We start from the raw sequence: 22,745 nt of genomic DNA on the forward strand, positions 1-22,745 counted from the left end.
CACAGTTAAGAGATTAAAAACAATAACCAATGGTAGAAGAATTGTAACAATATACTGATAAAAGTTATGTGAATGTGGTCTCTCTCAGAATATCTTATTTTACTGTACTCATCTGTTTTTGGTCCATGGTTGACCAGGGGTAACTGAAACTGCAGAAAGTGAAACTGCCATAAAGAGGGAGGAGGGACTACTGTCATCAAAGGACTGGTGTATGCTCTTTAGCCAAGGCCTCCATGCACAGAACCAAGTAAAATAAAAAGGTTGATGGCTAGAACAAACCATAAACTCACTCTCTGTGTTCAGAGGGCAGTTGGTCAAGGTTTCTCGATTTGAGCTCAAAGCATATTTTCCTGGTTTGCAGTTTGAATGTTTCTGGTTATGGCATTGGGCATTTTGGTAAACTCCCTGAGTGGCCCATTCATCAGCAGGGATGAGTGTTGCCCAATACCTGCCTGTAGGGCGTCAGAAACCAAGAAGTTTATAGGTACGATGTCAAGGACAATGAACAGGACTAGAATCTGATATGCACAAGGGTGCCCTGTAGTTTTCTACTGAAACCTAATTTTTCTCTCTACAGCTGCTCCCATTTCTATCAAAGATAATCACAATAAGGCTAATTTGTTTGCATAATAGGTCTAGTCTCATTAAACTCGGCTTGGTTATTCACATACGTGCAGCAAGAGTAGTGATGGACCATATAGGCTGTCTAAATCTGCTTTGCTGGAAATTTTAAAGGCATCTCAGATTAGACTTTAAAAGCCTCTCTAGGCTATGAAGCCATGCCAAAGACTTACCAGTAGACTTTGCCTGCACTACCTATAGATTTGGATGAATTCCTCTCTTCTCAAGGTCTTCAAAATATTTTTAAAGTTACTGGGCCTGCCTTATGCAACCCTTAAGGCCAGGAAACCCTTAAAGCCTCATGCTGCACCAGTTTTTTTCCATGGGGCTTTCATGGCTTCATAAAGTAAACCTTAGTTCTTTAAAACTGGCCATATCCAGCTCTACGCACATTTTCAAATAGGACTTTCCAGCTAAAAGCCTTGGTATTATAACCAGTGTTTCCAGTTATAACTTGTTACAAAGAGAACAGATTTTTATTGAACTTTCGCAGGTAATTTACTGCAAACCAAAAATAAAATTTGAAGGTCCCCTGCAACTATCTGAATGGACTTCCTCCTTGGCCAGGGAACCCTAACATTTAACCCGAAAGACTGCTTCAGGCCATGATGGGAAGTGGGGGTTGAACATGCCTCATTTAAGTTGGGGTTGGATGTGCCTCATTTATACCTCTCCAGTATTAACGTCAACACAGACTCTAGGTCTGATAAGAAACATATACAGTCTATTTTCTCTAAAGCCTGCTACTTGGAGGCTTCATCTGCATGATAAAAACCTAGGTCTCTGCAACCGCTTCCTTTCTATATGTCATAACTCTTTCAACCAATTGCCAATCAGAATATGTTTAAATCTACCTATGACCTGGAAGCCCTGCTTTGAGTTTTCCCCGTCTTCCAGATCCAGCCAGTATAAATCTTATGTTTCAATTGATGTATTATGTCTCTCTAAAATGTATAAAAGCAAGCTGTACCCCAACCACCATGGGCACATGTTAACAGGACCTCCTGAGTGTCTGTCATGGGCAATCCTTAACCTTGGCAAAATAAACTTTCAAAATTGATTGAGACTTGTCTCAGTTACTTTTTCGTTTACACTGTATTGCCATAAAAATAGAAATAGTTGCTTATAGTTTCTGAATTCTGGAGGGATCAGATAGTTGAGAAAAGGTGTTTCATCTTCATTCACAAAGTTATACTTTACCAAATTATTGAAAGTTGTAGAGATAGCTTAAGAGAAAAGTTTCCTTAAATATGCAAAGCACAACATTGCAGAATCAGCAATGTTTTAAACAAAAAGGCCATAAAAAAACCTATAATTTTTCTTCATTAGTCGTTCAGTCTCATGTAATTCCTGTTCTGCTTGATGTCAGGTTAACAATTTTATGAACCAGTTTCTTCATCAGTGTTGTGGAAACTCTTAGCCAGACCAACGATATAATCTTACAGTTATAAGAAACTTGTACTTATTCAGAGTCTTTTCCATGAATCTCCTTGAAGATGAAACACTTTAGGAGTATAGTTGCTTGCAAAAGCTTTCAGGAAAGCGTCAGAGTAAAAATTAACTCTGTGGATGACGGGAGTTAAAATGGCTATGATAAGAATTTATTATTCAATTGACAAGGAAATTTTATTTTTTGTGACATCAGTATTTTAACATAAAAATCAAAATTATGACTGGTGACATCGTAACAGGACATATCAGATTTGTAGGAATTCCATACCGTTTCTAGAACACTCAGTAACATACCCAGGCAAATATAACTGAAGGAAAGTTAAACATCATTACTTGTTTGACAGTGCTTACCATGTAAATTTAGCATAATTAACCTTTAAACTAAGGCTAATTAGTTTAACATCTCCCTTTTTATGAGGAGAGAGAACAGATTCTTTTGAGATATTCTAGGAATCCCCTGGAAACTATCAAAGTTAGTTTGAGGTAAAAAAGACCTAATGGAGGCCGGGAGTGGTGGCTCACACGTGTAATCCCAGCACTTCGGGAGGCCGAGGCAGACAGATGTTTGCTGAGGCAGGAAGCAGCCTGATCAATGTGGTGAAACCCTGTCTCTACTAAAATTACAAAAATTAGCTGGACATGGTGTTGCACGCCTGTAGTCCAAGTTACTCAGGAGGCTGTGGCAGGAAAATCGCTCAAACCTGGGAGATGGAGGTTGTAGTGAACCGAAATCGCACCATTGCATTCCAGCCTGGGCAACAGAGCCAGACTCCATCTCAAAAAAAAAAAAAAAAAAGAAAAAGACGGAATAATGGAATAGAATTTTGGGAAAGTTTGTCAAAAATATCAAAGGTTTAAAATACTTGATTAAAATAGATCACAGATCACTTGAAATAATACCTACTGATTTAGTCAGAGTGATAATTAAGAGGCAAATACAGGAAGTTACATAGTTGCTAAAAAAAAAAAAAGCACCTTAGCTCTTTTAGGAGAATTCAGTTTTCTTAAGCAAAGACCTAATAAAGCAAAAACAGACCAATACTTTAAGAAAACTTTGTTACCACTGTACTTTTGATATTAAGGTTCATCATTTTTAAAATAACTTTTAAATATAAAATTCATTCACCTTCTAGCCACTTTGACCACACATAAAATTCCTTTTTCACGATTGCTTTTCTACATGTCTGCAGTTTTCTTGTATGCATTCAGTTTTGCCCTATACCCTTCTTCCTTCCCATTGCGAACAACCAGTCATTCTTCTTTAGGATGGAAATTACTTTTTCCCTTAACAGAAACACATCTTTTATACCTTAATAGCTTTTTTTTTTTTTTTAACCAAAAACATGTCTTACTTTCCTCCATACAGAGTTGTTTCCCTTATTATTTTTAACTTAGCAAAACTCCAATGGTGTAAGTTACCAGAGATTTTGGAAACTGGTTTTAAGTAGATGTATTATAACATAAAACAAAGCTAGCCATTATCAAGTTATTTCCTTGTTAGCTATTTTTACAGCATGTGCATGTTAGGCAGTCATCATGAAAGCAAGAATCTTAAAAAAGTTAAATACCTGTTTTGTTTGTTTGTTTGTTTTACTGCTGTGCTGTATAATACATGTTGCTGTTAGCAGCAGAACGTATCAGAGACATGGCACCAAAGTATATGGATCTGCAGCAACCTCCGTTCTTGCCTCCTCAGAAGAAAGAATTCGACTGAGAGGCATAAGGCAGAAGGAGAGATGGAGGCAAGTTTTAGAACAGGAGTTAAAGCTTTGAAGCAGGAATGAAAGGAAGTAAAGTACACTTGGAAGAGGGCCAAGTGGGTGACTTGAGAGATTAAGTGTGCGGTTTGAGCTTTTGACTTGGGGTTTTATATGGTGGCATGCTTCCGGGGTCTTGCATCCCTTTTCCCATGATTCTTCCCTTGGGGTGGGCTGTTTTTATGTGCAGTGGCCTGCTAGCACTTGGAAGGGGCCAGCATATGCAATGTGTTTATTGGAGTTGTATGCATGCTCATTTGAGGTGTTTTTCCGTTATCACTCACATGTCCCTGAAAGGTCATATATCAGTTAAAATCCTCCATGTTGCTTCTTAATGCATATGCTGGAGCCCGCTCACCCAAGTCCTGAGATCTTATTGGAAAGCTGCTGATCACCAGTTTCAGGTGTTTCTGTTTATTGGTAGACTGCCTATCCCTGGCGCTGGCTGCAACTAATTATTGTTTTAGAGAGACAATTAACAACTGCTTGGCCATCACCTGATGGTCACCTAACATAACTGGCGTGTGTGTGTGTGTTTTGGGGGAGGGGGCCTCTCCTGCCTTGCTCATACTTGACTAGCTACCTACTGTAACAAGGCACTTGGAAACTGGACACTGCACTTTCACTTGCACATTTGTTCTTAGGTTGAACCCATAGTTCTATAATCTTAAACATCTAGTAAAGATAGCAAACTTATTTGACGAGTAAAAGCAGGTAAAATAAAATGTTATGCTCGTATTATGCTTAAAGCTGGTAACTGAGAAGACACAGCTGTTTTTATTAAACCAACAATATTGGGTTCGTTTTGCTTGTTGCCCAGATAGAGCTGATTTATCAAGACAGGGGAATTGCAACAGAGACAGAGTTTAATTCATGGAGAGCCAGCTGAATGGGAGACTGGAGTTTTATTACTTTTCAAATCCACCTCCCTAAAAATTTGGAGGCTAGGGTTTTTCAAGGATAGTTTGGTGGACAAGGGAATGAGTGCTGTTAATTGGTTGTGGATGCAGTCATAGCGGTGTGGAAATGGTCCCTGTGTGCTGAGTCTGCTTCTAGGTAGGGGCCACAGGACCTGTTGAATCAAGAGTCATGGGTCTGGATGGAGCTGTTGGTGGTCACAAACATAAAAGCTTTAAAGGACATCTCAAAAGGGCAGTCTTAGGCTCTACAATACTGATGTAGAAGTAATTGGGGGAGTTGTACATCTTGTGATCTCCGGGATAATGGCTGGTAATTGATGTCTGTACCTTAGCAGAATTCGGGCTTCTCTCATCCTCCTAATTTGTGGTCTTTCATTAGTTTTACATAGGCAGTTTCGTTTTGGAGAATGGTTATTATTTAAACTATAATCTTAATTATAATTATAAAATAATTATTAAATTATTATAATCTAAATTATTGAATTGTAATCTAAATTTCTCCCAAAATTAGCTTGGCCCAAGCCCCAGGAATGACTAAGGACAGTTTGGAGGTTAAAGGCAAGATGGGAGTTGGTAAGATAGATCCCTTTCAATGTCATAATTTTCTTACCGTTACAATTTTTGCAAAGGTGGTTTCATTCTTGGGTTCTCCAACCTGCAAACACTGTATTTTTGACCCATGGCTGGTTGAATCTGCAGATGCAGAACCTGTGGACATGGTGGACCAGCTATACTTAATTTACATAAGCACTTGTTTTTCTTTAAGCCGATTAAATAGAGCTCTTTTATAAATTGTCTTTGGCAATACCATCCGGAGGTAGAAAAATATCACACAAATATAACACATGTACATAAATATATAGGCAGAAGTAAACAGATCATATAGCTCTCATTTTAAAATTTTAGTCATGTGCGACGTCTAAATACAGAACTCACTTGTTTATTAAAAAAATAGCTAGTTTCAAATTGTGTCTCTGGCCAGATGGCTACGCTTCTTACTGATGTTTATGAAAAGACTGAAGATTTTTTATTTGCCAATTTCCAAATAGTTGTACCCCCATTTTCCTCTTCTGATGAGTCATCTTCCCTAAATTTACATGTCTAAAGGGATGGCTCTTAGGTTAGACTAGGTAGAGCATTTATATCTCAAAGGCACAGAGCTAAGGCTTCAGGCTTCAGTACTGTCATTTACTGAAACAAGGAAAGAAGGTTGTAGGTAAAGCCCCAGTTACAACAAGATGACCAGGAAAAGCTTCTTAAATGCTTAGGTAAAGCTAGTTATATAGGTTTAAGTCATTGTCTTCTCCATTGTAAGAATTTCTAGTGATTCAGTCCTACTTCTCTCTCTGGTGTAGAGAGACAAATGGGAGATTTCTTTTATAGATGTAAATTTCCCTTACAAAACGGTCTAAAAATAACTGGTTAAAAATAGTCCTTATGCCAGTAAGGCATATTTTGGAGACTAATTTGGCTAGAAGGATCAAGAAGTCCTGGATCTTGTGCTCCAATGAGAATTCTGAATTCCTCAGCAAATTTCTGGGGGTTTTCCTTTGGGACAGAGAAACCTTTGCTTGATCTGAGCTCAAGATTTTGACCAAGGCATAAAGGTGGTTAAAGATACAGACCTGGTTGATGTGTAGGCCTAACTTTATAAAACATTTGTCTAGCTTTCTTTTCATCTTTGGGTTGGGAAAATAGCTGAGCTAAAAGCTTATTTAGCTTTTTAGCTAAATAAGGATGGGGTGGGGAGGCAGAGGATGGGGTGGGGAGGTGCGATCAGAGTTAAGTCAGTCAACATGTAATTTAAAAAAAAAATCAACTGCTTAAGCTTTTCATTTGCCTTTTGTAGGGAGTCTTTGAGAGAGGCAATTTTTGAGTCTTTTAGAAGCCTCTGCACACCAAAAAAACCCCAAACAGAACTCTGTTGTTTCTGAGGTATTGTGGATCCTTTTTTTCTAATGTGCCTTGCAAATTAAGTTTTATCACTGTGGCCACTGGAACTCTTGAGTTACTTTTGGTAAGGTTCACTCATTTCTCTAAAAAATCACAGGTTCTGAGCCCTTAGTTCTTAAACATAAAATTGGCTGACGTTCCAGATGGCAGAGTTCTAGACTTCTTGCCTGCAGATGAACCCATGATTCACTGCCTTCTCAAACTTACCTAACTTACCTTATATAAGACTATATTGGGCCTCCTGCTAGACCAATATAGTCTCTGTCATGACTTACAGGCCCAGTCTGGATCAGAAATGCTCATAGTCAAGAGAACTCAAAACAAGTAGTGAAGCTTGTATCCTGAGAGGGACCTACCATGGTGACCTCCAAATGTGCAGCAAAAAGCCATGAACTCAAGGGGCTCAGTGGGGGCACTTATGCCTGTTACTCATTGCTTCTGTGGGTTATCGTTGGTGGGATCTCCTTCAGACCCTTATTTCTCACTCTAGAACTATTAAAAGAAAAACTTTAGACAAAAGAAATTTAATAGAGTTTATTTCAGCGAAGAATGAATTATGAATTGGGCAGCACTCAGAACCAGAAGAGGTTGAGAGAGTTCTACTCTGAAGCATGTGGGCAGTGAACTTTTATAGCCTAAACACAGAAGTAAGATGAAGAAAATTTATTTGATTAGAGTGGCAAGATCCTAGCTAGAGGTTAGTTGATGGTTTCTGATTGGTTGAGGTTACGTTCATTATCCTGTTTACGTTGAATTGGGTTTTGGTTTGCTTAACGTAGGAGTTCCATTTTACAGAGCTCAATCTAATGGCTTCTTTCTGATTTAATAGTAGTCATATTTCCCATCTCAAGATGTGGCTGAAGCACGTGTAATAGCCAAGTAGAATGGTTGTGGGAAATTGTAGGTATCATTTTTTTAGCATTCACTCACACATATTCGTGTATATTCTCTCACTCCACTACAAGTAGAAGTTGTAGAAGTTAGAGTAGATGTTAAGTGAGAATCTGATATGACTACAGTATATGCTGAACATTCTGTCCATTGTATTCATGGGGAAGCATGGTTTTTACTCTTAAGGTTCCATATATTATAATCAACAAAAAAGTCTTTAGCCTACTTTACCACATATTATAACTGCTTAAATTGTTATTTTACCAAGCAGTTTTGTTTTTGACTTGATGACATACTTAAGTGTCTCTGTTTCCTAAATGACTTTTCATCTGTGTCTGTTTTCTTCCAGAGGTAAAATCCAAACATATATATCATTTTTAAGCACATTTCTTATAAAGTCAATGATGGGAACTTCTTCAAATTTAGTTTGTATGTTCGTTCTGGTCATACTTCCACCTCTATATGTTGTCTGTATGTATAATGTCCTTTTCCTTTTTTATCATACCTCTGCTCTTTATTCCCATTCAGTGAATGGAGGGGAAACTATTATTATTTAAGTCTTACTTACTTTATTCCTCTGTGCATTTGCTGTCTCCAGTTTTCTTATTTGCATATTGTTTTTGTGCCACTCAAAACTACAACTGGAGATAAGCGTTGAAGATGTTAAGTACATGCATTGTAATTTTGAATGTTACAAAGTGGAAGACCTGTTGTATTTAATTGTACGTGAAATTCGTATTACTTTATTGCATTGCACATCTCCAGTGCATCACAAATCCCTTTTGGATCTCCAGACTCTTGTTTAGCACAATTCCTTCAGAATTGACTTTGTTATAATAAAGTTTTACTTGTATCTTTTAATGTAAATTTAGAGGAACTGTTATAGTCTCCAGTGTGTAACAGTTAATATTTAAAATTTCTTCCTACAGTGAGCTGTCACCATGTTTAATAAATTATAGTATTCATTAGCATAAATTACTTTGGGTGCCAAGTTAACTATTGCACGGATGCTTTGTATTATTTATAGATTTGTATCTAACCTTTACAAGTTGACTTGCTTTTGTTTTTCTGTTCACTTGTCACCGTGCAGTAGGCAGTAGCATAATTATTTAAGTGTCATATGTACAAAAGTAGTTTTCAGGAAGAGATCTGTTGAAACTCCTAAGAGGTAGGTCAGTCAAACTTTTCTACCTTGAGCAATATAGTAAGATTAAGCTCCCATAATTTAAGTAGACATATTGCTTTGTCTTTATTTGAATCTGATCCCCTTGTATATTAATCCCTCGGTATCCATGGGGGATTGGTTCCAGAACCCCCACAGATACTAAAATCCACAGATGCTCAAGTCCCTCATATAAAATTGTGTAGAATTTGCATATAACCCATGCACATCTTCCTGTTACTTTAAATCATCTTTAGATTATTTATAAAACCTAATATGATGTAAATGCTATGTAAATGGTTGTTATACTGTGTTGTTTTTAAAATTTGTATTATTTTGTAGTTATATTGTTAGCATTTATTGTTTTGTTTTTTTCCCCCCACATATCTTTGATCTCAAGTTGGTTGAGTCCTTGAATGCAGAACACATGGATACAGAGGGCTATCACCACTACCTTTCTTCCCAACATTGTGGTAAACTGCAGGGGTGTCTTTAGCTGACAAATTAGATAGAGGCAGCACCTTAACTGTTTCCCTCTGGAGTTTTGAGCCGGGACTTAGTTTGTGTCTTTGTGGGAGGGGTGAAGCAGGGAATTCATTATTAACTTTGTAGTTTATCTTAGAGTAAATTGTTGATACTTACTTAACATCTAAGAGTCTTCTCTTAGATTAAACTTTCTTTGAATGAGGACTTCAATTTTAGTTGCTAGTCAGATTCAGGAAGAATAATTCTATCAAACAATATTTTTTGAGTTGTGGATGCTCTATAAAGATATCAGAATTCATCTTTGGAAGGAGTAGACTGTCATTAAAGTCTTAAATGTCTATTTTGGTATTTTCTGGATTTGCTAATGATCTAACTTTCTAATTTAGTAATATTTTATTTAAATAAATGAAACCAGACTTACGAAATCATTGATGGATGAATCACCTCCAATTCAATAGGTTAAGCATTTTAGAAAATAATTTATGAATATTTGCAGCCACATTTTTAAAATTTCTAGACACTAAGATCTTACATTTTAGCTATTTTTCAATATGCTGTTTCTGACATTGTTTTAGTAAAAATAAAATCTTATTTCTAATGTAAATTTTATGAATTTCTAAAAATAAGGCTATATTAAACATCATTCTAAAACCAAAAAACCTGTTACATTACAATGAATCTTCTAGGTATTTGCAAAAGAGAGGGAACTTTTCTTTTTCAGTTTTCAATTTATAAAGAGTTTAGATTGAATTATGAAAAAAGCTGCTATAAACATCCATGTGCAAGTTTTTTTTGTGGACATAAAGTTGTCACCTCCTTTGGGTAAATACCAAAGAGCATGATTAATGGATCATGTGGGAAGATTACATTTAGTTTTGTAAGAAACCAACAAATTGTCTTCCGAAGTGGCTATACCATTTTGCATTCCTACCAGTAATGAATGAGAGTTCTCAGGCAGGAGAGTAGCGTCTGGAGGCAGGGAACCTAAGACTGACTCACACTGACTTCCTAGAACTGAATCAAAAAGAAAACCCCAACTTTACACACCCAAGTAACAAAGGAACAGAGGCCACACCCTTTGAAACCCCTGTACCCCCAGCCCCTCTGCCACCTTCTGCATTGCAGATGAGAAATGGAAAGTACTTTTGATTGTTCCCCTCCAGGAACCAATCAGACTGATCACTGGCCTAGTCTTCATTTGCATAAGGGTGTAACTTTGTGACTTAAGCCTCTGATTGGTCACCTTCCACCATCAATCAGACTGGTAGTGAGCCACTACTTCATTTACATAGGGTGTAACCAAGTGACCAGTGGGAAACCTCTAGTGGGTATTTATACCCCAGAAAATTCTGTAACCAGCACCCTTGAGCCACTTGCTCGAGCCTGCTCCCATTCTGTAGAGTGTACTTTTGTTTCAATAAATCTGTGCTTTCGTTGCTTCATTCTTTTGTTGCTTTGTGTGTTTTGTCCAATTCTTTGTTCAAAACACCAAGAACCAGGATGACTCGTAGTCAAGACCCTCCACCAGTAATAGTTCTACGTCCTCACTGCATTTATGATGTCATTGTTCTTGTTTTTGGCCATTCTGATAGGTATGTAGTGATATCTCTCTTTTTTTTTTTTTTTATTTGAGACGGAGTCTCGCTCTGTCACCCAGGCTGGAGTGCAGTGGCGTGAACTCGGCTCACTGCAAGCTCCGCCTGCCGGGTTCGTGCCATTCTCCTGCCTCTGCCTCCCAAGTAGCTGGGACTACAGGCGCCCGCCACCATGCCCGGCTAATATTATTTTGAATTTTTTAGTAGAGATGGGGTTTCACCGTGTTAGCCAGGATGGTCTCGATCTCCTGACCTCGTGATTTGCCCGCCTTGGCCTGGTTTCTCATTATTTTAATTTGTATTTCCCTGATGACATATGATGTAGATCATCTTTTTTGTATACATTCTTTGGTGAGATGTCTGTTAAGTTCTTTGGCCCATTTTTTAATAGGATTTGTTTTCCTGAATTTTTTTCATATATTTTGGATAGCAATACTTTATCAAATATGTCTTGCAAATATTTCCTGACAGTCTATGGCTTCTCTTTTTATTCTCTTAACAGTGTCTTATATAGAGCAGAAATTTTTTAATGTGAATGTCAGCTTATTTCTTTCATGGATTATGTGTTTGGTGTTGTATCTAAAATGTCATTGCTAAACCCTAGGTCATCTAGATTCTCTTTTATCTTTTATCTTCTAGGAGTTTTGTAGTTTTGTGTTTGATATGTAGGTGTGCGATCCATTTTGACTTAATTTTTGGGAAGGGTATAAGATCTGTGTCTAGATTAAATTTTTTGCATGTGAGTATCCAGGTGTTCCAGAATTATTTGTTGAAAAACTATCTTTGCTCCATTGTATTGCCTTTGTTCCTTTATCAAAGATCGGTTGACTGTATTTATGTGGGTCTATTTCTGGGCTCTCTATTCTGTTTCACTGATCTTTTTGTCTGTTCTTTTACCAATACCACACTATCTAGATTATTGTAGCTTTAGAGTAAGTCTTGAAGTCAGACACTGTCAGTCTCCCACCTTTGTTCTTCAATATTTTGTTGTTTATTCTGGGTCTGTTGCCTTACCGTATAAACCTTAGAATCAGTTTAACAATATCCCCAAAATAATCTGCTGGAATTTTGATTGGTATTGCATTGAGTTTACAGATCAAGTTGAGAAGAACTGACATCTAGAAAATACTGAGCTTTCTTATCCATGGACATGAACTATCTTTCGGTTTAATTAGTTCTTTTTGATGTCTTTGATCAGAGTCTTATAGTTTTGCTCATGTAGATCTTGTACATGTTTTGTTAGATTTACCTATTTCATTTTGGGAGGATGCTAATGTAAACATTATTGTGTTTTAAATTTTAAATTCCACTTGTTCCTTGCAGGCATATAGCAAAGTAGTTGAATTTGTCTATTAACCTTGCATCTTGCAACCTTGCTATGGTTGCTTGTTAGTTCCAGGAATTTTTTTGATCAGTTCTTTCAGATTTTCTACATATATTGTCATATTATCTGTGAACAAAGTTTTATTTCTTCTTTCAACCTCTGTACTTTTTCTTTCTCTTCTGATTGCATTAGCTAGGACTTCTAGTATGATGTTGCAGTGCAGTGGTGAGAGAAGACAAAACATCCTTGCTTCATTGCTCATCTTAATGGGAATGCTTTGAGTTTCTCACCATTAAGCATGGTGTAAACTGTAGGTGTTTCTATTTTTGTTTTAATTTTGTTTTAAATTAATATTCTTAAGTTGAGGAAATTCCCTTGTATTCCTAGTTTATTTTACTGAGAGTTTTTTTGTCTTTTTTTTTTGATGCGTGGGTATTGAACTTTTTTTTTTTTTTTTTTTTGTTGAGATGGAGTTTTGCTCTTGTTGCCCAGGCTGGAGTGCAATGGTGCAATCTCAGCTCACTGCAACTTCGGCCTTCCAGGTTCAAGCAATTCTCCTGCTTCAGCCACCCGAGTAGTTGGGATTACAAGCGTGTGCCGCCACACCTGGCTAATTTTGTATTTTTAGTAGAGATGGGATTTCACCATGTTGGCCAGGTCGAACTCCTGACCTCAGGTGATCCAGCTGCCTTGGCCTCCCAAAGTGCTGGGATTACAGGCGTGAGCCACTATGCCTGGCTGGGTATTGACCTTTTGTCAGATGCTTTTTCTGCATTTGTTGATAAGATCATGTGATTTTTTTTTCTTTAGCCTCTTGATATGGACTACATTAATTTATTTTCAGATTGCACAGCTGCAATAAATCCCACTTGGTTGTAATATATTGTTATACTGTGGAATTTGCTATTTGTTGAAGACTTTTGCATCTGTGTTCATGAGAGATATTGTTCTGAAATTTTCTTGTAATGTCTTTGTCTAGTTTTGGTATTAGGGTAATGCTGAACTCATATCTGTTTCTGTCTTCTGAAAGATATTGTAGAGAAGTGGTATAAGTTTTTCCTTAAATCTTTGGAAGAATTCTCCATCTGGCCTGGTGCTTTCTATTTTGGAAGGTTATTACTTACTGATTCTGTTTCTTTAATAGGTATAGTCCTATTCAGATTGTGTCTTCTGTAAGTTTTGACAGATTGTGTTTTTCGAGGAATTGGTGTGTTTCATCAAGGTTGTCAAATTTGTGGGCATAGAGTTGTTCACAATATTCTTTTGTTATCCTTTTAATATCCGTGGGATCCATAGTAATGTCCTGTTTTATTTCTGATACTAGTAATTGGTTTCCTCTCTCTTTTTCTTAGCTAGCCTGCCTAAACGCTTGTTAATTTCATTAACATTTTCAAGGAACCGGCTTCTGGTTTCATTGATTTTTCTCTGTAGATTTCTTGTTTTTTAATTGCATTGATTTCTGCTCTAATTCTTACTCTTTCTTATGTTTATTTTGGATTTAATTTACTCTCTTCCTGATTTTCCAAGGTGGAAGCTTATAAATGATATTAGGTCTTTCTTTCCTAATTTATGCATTCATTAAGTCATTTATGCCTTAGGTTGCAATTTTTTGAATTTTAGCAATCAGGCCTTGGCGATGATCTTGTGCAGTAGGGTATTAATAACTCCCACATGCTTAGTGTTCCAATAATGGAACACTAGACATAAATTTAATAAATTTCCTTCTAAGCACTGCTTTTGCCATGTCCCACAAATTTTGGTATATTTTGTTTTCATTTAGTTCAAAATATTTTAAAGTGTCTCAAGATTTCTTTGTAAACCCATATGTTATTTAGAAATGTGTTGTTTAATCCCCAGGTATTTTAGGATTTTTGCAGCTATCTTTCCGTTGATTTCTTGTTTAATTTAGTTGCAGTGTGAGAGCAGTCATTGTATGACTTCTGTTTTAAATTTGTTATGGCATGTTTTATGGCCCAGAATGTGGTCTGTCTCGGTGAACATTCCATGTAAGCTTGAGAAGACTGTGTATTCTGTTGTTGTTTGATGAAGTAGTCTTTTGTTCATTATATCCAGGTGATTAATGATTTGTTGAGTTCACCTATGCTTACTGACTTTCTGCCTGCTGGATCTGACCATTTCTGGTACAGCAGTGTTGAAGTCTCTATGTTAGTGGATTCCTCTTTTTTTCCTTTCATTTCTGTCAGTTTTTGCCTCACATATTTTGGTACTTTTTTGTTAGGTACATAAACGTTAGGTATTGTTGTATCTTCTTAGAGAATTGACCCCTTTATCATTATGTAATGCTCTTCTTTGTCACTGGTAACTTTCCTTGCCCTGAAGTTTGCAGTATCTGAAATTAATACAGCTACTCTTACTTTATTTTATCAGTGTTAGCATGGTATAACTTTCTCCATATTTTTACTTTTAATCTACATGTGTCTTTACATTTGAGGTGGATTTCTTACAGACAACTTATACTTGGGTCTTGTTTTGTTATCCACACTCATGTTTTAATTAGTGCATTTGAACTATTGATGTTCAAAGTAAGAGTTAATGTCATCAGTAGCTTCTAAGAAACTGCCACTTTTTTTTCTTCATTTTTATTTTTTTTAATTTCAGGGGTATGTGTGCAGGATGCACAGGTTTGTTACATAAATGTGTGCCATGGTGATTTGCTGTGCCGATCATTCTGTCAACCCAGGTATTAAGGCCAGTATCTATTAGCTATTCTTCCTAATGCTCTCCCTCACCCCACCCAACCCTCTGACAGGTCCCAGTATGGGTCTTTCCCTTCCACGTGCCTGTGTGTTCTCATCTTTCAGTTCCAACTTATAAGTGAGAACATAGAGTATTTGGTTTTCTGTTCTCGTGTTAGTTTGCTGAGAATAATGGCCTCCAGCTCCATACATGTCCTTGCAAAGGACATGATCTTGTTCCTTTTTATGGCTGATAGTATTGCATGGTGTATATGTACCACATTTTCTTTATCCAGTCTCTCATTGATGGGCATTTAGGTTGATTCCATGTCTTTGCTCTTGCAAATAGTGCTGCAGTGAACATATGTGTGCATGTATCTTTATAATAGAACGATTTCTATTCCTTTGGGTATATTCAGTAATTGATTGGTGGGTCAAATGATATTTCTACCTCTAGATCTTTGAGGAATCGTCACACTGTCTTCCACAGTGGTTGAACTAATTTACACTCCCACTAATAGTGTAAAAGCATTCCTTTTTCTGCACACCTTTCCAGAATATACTTCATAAAGACTTGTTGAAAAGCCTGTGGTTAGAAGTCTTTCTTACAGCTTTTGTTACAGAGATCTCAAACTGAGGGTACAATTATCATGTGGAATTAGTGCTTGAGTAAATATAAGTAATTTCAGTTATAGTCTCTGTATTAGTCCATTCTCACACTGCTATAAAGAAATACCCAAGACTGGGTAATTTATAAAGGAAAGAGGTTTAATTGACTCACAGTTCTGCAAGGCTAGGAAGGCCTCAGGAAATTTGCAATAATGGCAGAAGCAAGTACCTTTTTCAGGAGGTGGCAGGAGAGAGACAATGCAGATGGGGAAGAGCCGCTTATAAAACCATCTGATCTCATAAGAAGTCACTATCACAAGAAGAGCATGGGGGAAACTGCCTCCATGATCCAATCACCTCCCACCAGATCCCTCCCTCAACACATGAGGATTACAATTTGAGATTAGATTTAGATGGGGACACAGAGCCTAACCATATCAGTCTGATATCAGTTCCCCCCCCCCACCCCAAGAATCTTCATTTTTATGTTGAGCAAGTGTGAGACTTTCAGATGATTACAAGATTGAAAGAGACCATAATTTTTTTTTTATCATATATAAAGACTAAGAACCAGCTAAGTAATAAGGATAATGGAAAATTTGACTCTGAGTTTTGACCTTTTACTTCCTTAGACACATTGTTTTCAGTTTTCTTTATATTCTTAGTACTTTGATAGCAATGTTTAAAGTTTTTTTTTTGTTTTTTTTTTTTTTTTTTTTTTTTTACAAAATCAGTGTGTACTTTGTTATTTTTAAGCATAGTTTGAAAACAGCATGGGATTTTTGCCTCTCAAACAAGGACAGGTGAAAATTGGGAGTTCTGTAGGAGAGCAGAAGGCAGAAGTGGAGAAGCTTTTGTGTTCTTGCCCTTTCCCTTCTCTATATCTGATTATCCCCATCTAGGTTTGTATATCGAAATTCAGATCAATAGGTGGGATTACAATTGAAAGGTTATTAATGAATACAAGGGTGGTGGTACAAAAGTTTACCTTAGGCAAGTTTTATGGAAGACAGTAATAGATAATTTTGTCCATAAAACTTTTCCTATTTTGATTACGTAAACTCAATATTCATATGTTAAGTATACATCAAGTGAACTGTTCCTGTCATCTAGAATGACCATCTATTTAATAAAGCCATGAAACAATTAGAGAACTTTCAGAAAACAAATGGGCAAAATGCTGTGTTACAAAAACATGTCCTGTCTTGTTCATCCTGTCCATTTTTAGATTGGTCTGGATAATAGTGAAATGCAGAACTGTTTGCCACACAGGTGCAATGTTTTGCAGCTGTTGGAAATGTTTCCCCTCACCCACAACCCCTTTGCTTTCTTCACATAAAATTATGCGGTGCTGACACCATTAATGCTAGAAGATGGGATTTGAGAATTTGAATGTCTGTTTACATAAAGATGTAATACAGAGAGATAACTGCACATTCAGGCATCTGAATATAACTGCCTAGATGACTTTATTGAAACTGTCCTTAAGGTCACACTAGCCTTAAGGTCATGGAGTTTTAGAGACTGCCTTTAAAACTCCTGTCTGTAGAATTGCTGCCCTCTAGGACTGAATGTCTGAGGACAGGGCTTATATGTATTTATTTTTAAATCTCTTGTAACTAGCATAATACCTGGACATAGTAGGCACTTTATATGTTTGTGAATATTTTATGTTGCAAGATGAAGCCAAATGAAAATATTGTTTAGATGTAGTATGGTACTAAATCAGAAATTGTAATTTTTTTAAACTGATGCCATGTGGTACACTCTGTAGTAGTCATATGAACAGAGTGCCATGGCCTCAGAGAGAAGGAGAGTGAATAATTCTGTCCATGGAAGTCACGGAATACTTTATATTTTTATATATCATGGAAAATACTTCCCTAGACTACAATTGGAGAATCTGTTTTGAAGAGAATTTTTTCCTCATCTAAGAGAAAATATATTTTTCAACAGCAGTGTTTTCCTCCCATATCCCCATTTTTGTCATTTTTGATGCATTATATAAATAACCAAATTAATGATTCAAAATTGGAAAGTTTTAGAGCATGCTTTCTTTATATAAAACCAATGTTTTATTTTCTATAGTTATTTCTATGATGAGAGTTAGGTAGGCTTTGGAGTCAGACATAAATAGGTTTGAGTTGCTTATTTTTGAATCCCAACTTATTAAACTGTTTACCTCAAGGAAGCAACTTAACCTCAACGTGTCTCAATATTTCTGTCTGCAAAAATGGGGCTAATATCTACTCTGAATGGTAGTGTTACGAGGATGAAATGAGGTACCTCTTGAGTACATGGCAGCAGCATTATTCCTGGTGCGTATTAGGAACTCAATAAACATAATTTCCATTTTATTCAGAGAAGAGGGTTGTAGTGATCAAGGCTAGTACTTTTCTGGCATTGACGAAACTACTCATCTCGGAGACTGTAGTATACCCTCAAGTTTCTATTTGTTCAGCATGTGCATAGTACCCAGTATCTGCAAAGGCATTGAGATACGTGGCGATATTGCAGTCTTGTTGGGGTTGGGGGTGAGGAGTTGAACAACAAATATTGAAATCATGATGAAAGGTAGTAAATTACTGAGATTCTGAGAAGGGGGGTTCTGAGAGGGAGGTCACGATAAACTGCAGTGATTAGGCATCCTTTATGGTTGTAGCATAGCTGCAAACTGAACCTTCAAAGCAGAATGGAGAAAACATTCAGGCTTAAAGAAGACCAGAAAGATCAAATGCTCAGTCTTCTGAGAGAATATTTTTGTGTGCTATAATTGACAGTGGTTCCATGTATACAGAACAAAAAATTGTCATAGCAGACTGAAGCTGGCTGTGTTGACCCGAAGAAAGCGTAGGAAAGCATCCTGGATGTACTGTTGCCTGTTTTCCTGAGTCATAAGTAGCATATCATTTATTCTGCATATGCTTGGGACTCTTAAGCTAGGAAAGCATATACTTTGAAGTTTATAAAAGTATAGATGTGTTCGCAAGTTTTTCTTTTTTATCTGAGAATTCATAACAGATGATAAATTTTATTTCTATGTAAGAGGATGGAAACCTGTTTACATTTGAGAAAAGACCAGTTAAACTAGTAACATTTTTGGAATTGTTGGGGTGTGGAGGGAGGGATTTGGAGGAGAAGCATTGTGTGTCTTATAAGCAATTATCACAAGGTAAGAATTCGTTCCTTGCAACAAAGTGTGATTAGAAACCATTGGAAAATTTTGAGGGTTCTAATGAAACATTTAAGGAATTTGATTTTTACAGTCATTAGGATAGTTTAAAGGGAAAAGAAGTCAAAATATTAAGGACATTTACAAATAAAAGTTTGGTATATTTGAGGCTTGAAATAATCTGAATTAAAGTATTGAAGAAGAAAGGTCCAAAAAAGCAATAGTGAGACTGTTGGGAGTGTAGGGTTAAAGGAGGACAACAGATCAAAAATGGCTTCAAGGCTTTGCCTTTAGGGGATGAAAGAGTAAATTTTGAAGTACCATCTCGTCATTATCATTGCTCTAGGATAAGAGATAAGAGCTGTAATTCACTCTCAGGTCCCTCCCTAGTTTTCTCTCCCTAGTTGACTGAATAATGAATGAAGTGGCAAATTTTTGCTGTGGGATGCTTTTGAAACAAGGTTTCTTCTCTTCAGTTACCTAATTGGGATAGGGTATTACATATTTTCACTAGGGGTAACAGTATGTGTTGTTTCCATTAAAGACTAGGTAATTTGAATGTGATAGAAGATATTGGTATGTTTTTAGAAATACTGAAATGATTTGGGGAAAGGAAAAAAATGTGTAAAGATACTTTGAAAACTTTGAGGGCTTTTAATTTGTTAGAGTTGCTGTTTTGGGGTGGTGTTTTCCTGTAAAAACTTAACCCCAATGACATGTTTTACTTCTGCTGTTGTTAATAGGTCTCTGTTCATTTAATAGGTGGCGATTATCATGAGCATTTTGGGAAAAAAAATTTAACGGAAGTTTTGTTGGGCGGAAAGTATACTCTTGGCTTTTTTAGGTATGTTATACTCCAGGTATTTTAGACTACAAGGCAAGAGGCAGAAATCTAGAAGGATACTAGGAGCAGAGCAATATTTTCAGCAAAATTGTTTTCCTCCTCTTCAGCTTTCTGTGTTATCCTATCCCTCTCCCTTCTTAGTAGCTCAGAACATACCCTCCTCCAGCTTCCTGCAGAATTTAACACTTTTGCTTCAGTGTTAAAGCACAAAGTGAAATAAAGAAGAGTGCCTAGATAGCACTACCAGCATTTTTCAAGCACTAACTGTGTGTCTAGTACTATGCTTGGTTCTGGGCATGCACATGTGTATAACACACTCCCTGTGTTGAGAAGTCCACAGTAGAGCAGTCTGGTGAACATTCATAATTTACAGTTACGCTTTTATGGAGCTACTCAGAGAGCTGATTTTCCATTTGATAGTCTTAACAAAAAGTAATTTTGCATATAATCAAAAAAGCAATACTAGCATGGCTTTTCTTCATAGACATTAAAACTTCTTTTTGGAACTGCACACTTATATTTTTAAGAATTGTTCTTATAAAGAGCAAATACTTCTTACACTTCATATTGTTTGGCTAATTTATTGTCATTTGGCCAAATGATAAGGCATTTTTTTGGTAGTATATTGAGCTAAATATAGCTGTTCAATGTTTACATTGAAAAATTAGTATTATTAAAAAGGGTATCTTTTTAGTCCATGTGTTCTGATCATTAACATTTTGTTTAATCTTGAAGCTATATTATTTCTTCTCCATATTCCCCTTTTGAGTACTTTTGATTTTCTGTAATATCTTTCAAAACTTTTTCTTTCCCAACATTAAAATCCTTTGATGTATAGAGAAACATCGTTTAAAAATCCATTAGCAAGATCCCTTATGATGATAACAGGATACATTTTTTTTTCCTTGCTCTTTTATTGTACCTTGTTAAGCTGGTCTCACATGAACTTTCTTAGAATCAGGCAGTTCCTGGTTCCTATGGGACTTCCTGTTTTCTCAAATAAAAATAGAAAAGCATCTCAGAAAGGAAACCTGGTCAGTGTGAACTACTTTGTGAGATCAGTTAGTCTTAGTCGTAACCTGGAGTATACAGATATATAGTCTATATAAAATATAAAAGTTTACAGGTATCTGAAAGCTTTGAATATTTTTGTATGTGATATTAAAATAAACAAAATGATAAGGAGAAGATTCTGAATAAAAACCCTGAGAGGTGCTACATAGTCAGCCATAAACATTTTTGTATCTTAATTTAGAGGTGAAGGAGGGGCATAGGGGTTGGATAGAAAGTGGTAAATCCTTTCCTTATTATGTAATATTTTATTGGGCATTTGGAATTGTTTAATACTGAGACTTAATGCTTAGTTACTTGGATCTGTATTTTTTTTTTCTTGCCACTTTTTCAGATGTTAGCAAGGATTAGGAAGGTGGATTTAAAAAAATCATTAGAAGTCAGAATTCTAAATGAATTATTCAGTTTTAAAGCATCTTATAGATTTCTTTCAGTAGTTAACTGCTTCTTACTCTATATTTTGAAGTGAAATCAAGTTAAGGTGGAAACAAATGATATAGTCATTAACAGTAATAATAATGAATAGTGTGTATTGAGTGCATATTAAGTGCTTGACACTGTGTCAAACATTTTATCTTGTTTATCTCATTTAATTCTGACAACAACTGTATAAGGTAGGTATCATTGTTATCCATACTCCTTTAAAGAAGAAACTACAATTTAGAGTAGCTAATTAGATGTTAGTTCAAGGAGACATTACTAATAAGTGGTAGAGGTGGAGCTGGGACTTGAACTCAGCTTCTGTGACACCAGAGCACCTGATCTCAGTGATTATGAGAAAAACCACTAATTCAGAGTGAGAATGATAAGTGTAAGTCTGAAAAATTACTTCCCCAACCATTATTATCACCAGTTTGTTTACATTTGGTTTGCATATTTATATCCAGTTTTAGCAAAGTACATGCTGGCATTTCAGAGAGTTTGTTTGGGGGATTTTAATTCTTAAGTGATGCTAATACTTCTCTTTTTTTCTTTCCTTGATAGTAGAAAACCCCTTTGGTGAAACATTTGGAAAAATACAAGTAAGTAAATGATCATAGTACTGATAATTTCATGTCATGTTTTATATGATAAAAGCATTAGAATACTATCAACTAAAAAAAGTAATTTTAAAGTTATTTTAGTCTAAAACAATAGGTTTTATCAAGTAAAAAATAGTAATTTTAGGGTTATTTTAGTCTAAAACAATAGGCTTTCTTATTCTGAGTGTTCCTTAACTGTAGTATAATTAAATCTGACACAGATTTTCTCTTAAGAGCTGAACTGTTTATCGCTTTACTGTAAAAGACAACTGCCAAGTAAAATGGGAGTGGCATATCATCAGTGGATCTTATCTTACACTTAAAAGTATACCTATTGCCTGTAGTTGTTGGATACCTTAGCAGTTTTTGTCCGTTTTGCCCTCATTTTATCTCTTTGGATCTTCTGCATATTGGCATGCCTATTCGACCATCAAAAGGACTTAGAAAGACAGCATGTCCTTCAGGCTATTTCTTTAATTTTTTAAAGAGTGCTATAATACTAATTTTAACCTAAATCTTATTTATGTAAAAATATTTTTCACTTACCCATCATTACAGGGACTTCAGAGATTAAGATGTTTAAGCTCATAATTAGTTGTTAATTTTTAATTATAGGAACTGTTATGTAGACTTGCATAGAAAACATTATTTGTTGTACTGAAGGATGTGTAATAATGTGTAATCACATCCATAGAATATTACTTTCTGTTGTTAAAGTGGAACTCTGAAATGATTAGTAATATTCTATTGTGGTGATAATTGTTTAAAACAAAGTTGGCTTTTTCAGTTGCATTATTAAGTGTAACAGTGCTACAGTGTCATAATTTAAATTTGGTACAGTATACTTACTGAACATTGGAAATAGAAGACTATTTTTTCTGTTTAATTTTCCCCAAGGAGGAAACTGAAGTTCTGAAATTCTGAATAATAGTAATAATTATAATGAAGATAGTGGCTGTTTACTTATATTAAATGCTCATTCTGTACAGGGCCCCTTGCCAAGTTGTATTAGTCTGTTCTCACGCTGCTAATAAAGATTTACCGAGACTGGGTAATTTATAAAGGAAAGAGGTTTAATTGACTCACAGTTCAGCTGGGGAGGCCTCACAATCATGGCAGAAGGTGAAAGTCATATCTTACCTGGTGGCAGGCAACAGAGTATATGCAGGG

General features: G+C 36.0%; 1 protein-coding gene across 5 annotated transcripts in view; it reads left to right on the forward strand.

The window, feature by feature from the left end:
* LEMD3 (LEM domain containing 3) overlaps positions 1 to 22,745 on the forward strand; it is a 78,621-nt gene that overhangs the window by 19,840 nt on the left and 36,036 nt on the right. For 2 of the 5 annotated variants that reach the window (XM_005571451.5, XM_074007356.1), the window contains exon 2: positions 21,538 to 21,575. In XM_005571451.5, coding sequence (XP_005571508.3) covers positions 21,538 to 21,575 — 38 coding nt within the window. Of the gene's footprint in view, positions 1 to 19,400; positions 19,483 to 21,537; positions 21,576 to 22,745 lie in introns of all 5 variants that reach the window. The other 3 variants (XR_012420442.1, XR_012420443.1, XM_045365565.3) reach the window with 3 other exon arrangements.

This window comes from Macaca fascicularis, chromosome 11, assembly GCF_037993035.2.
Source record: "Macaca fascicularis isolate 582-1 chromosome 11, T2T-MFA8v1.1".
In the NCBI taxonomy this organism is placed as follows: Eukaryota; Metazoa; Chordata; class Mammalia; order Primates; family Cercopithecidae; genus Macaca; species Macaca fascicularis.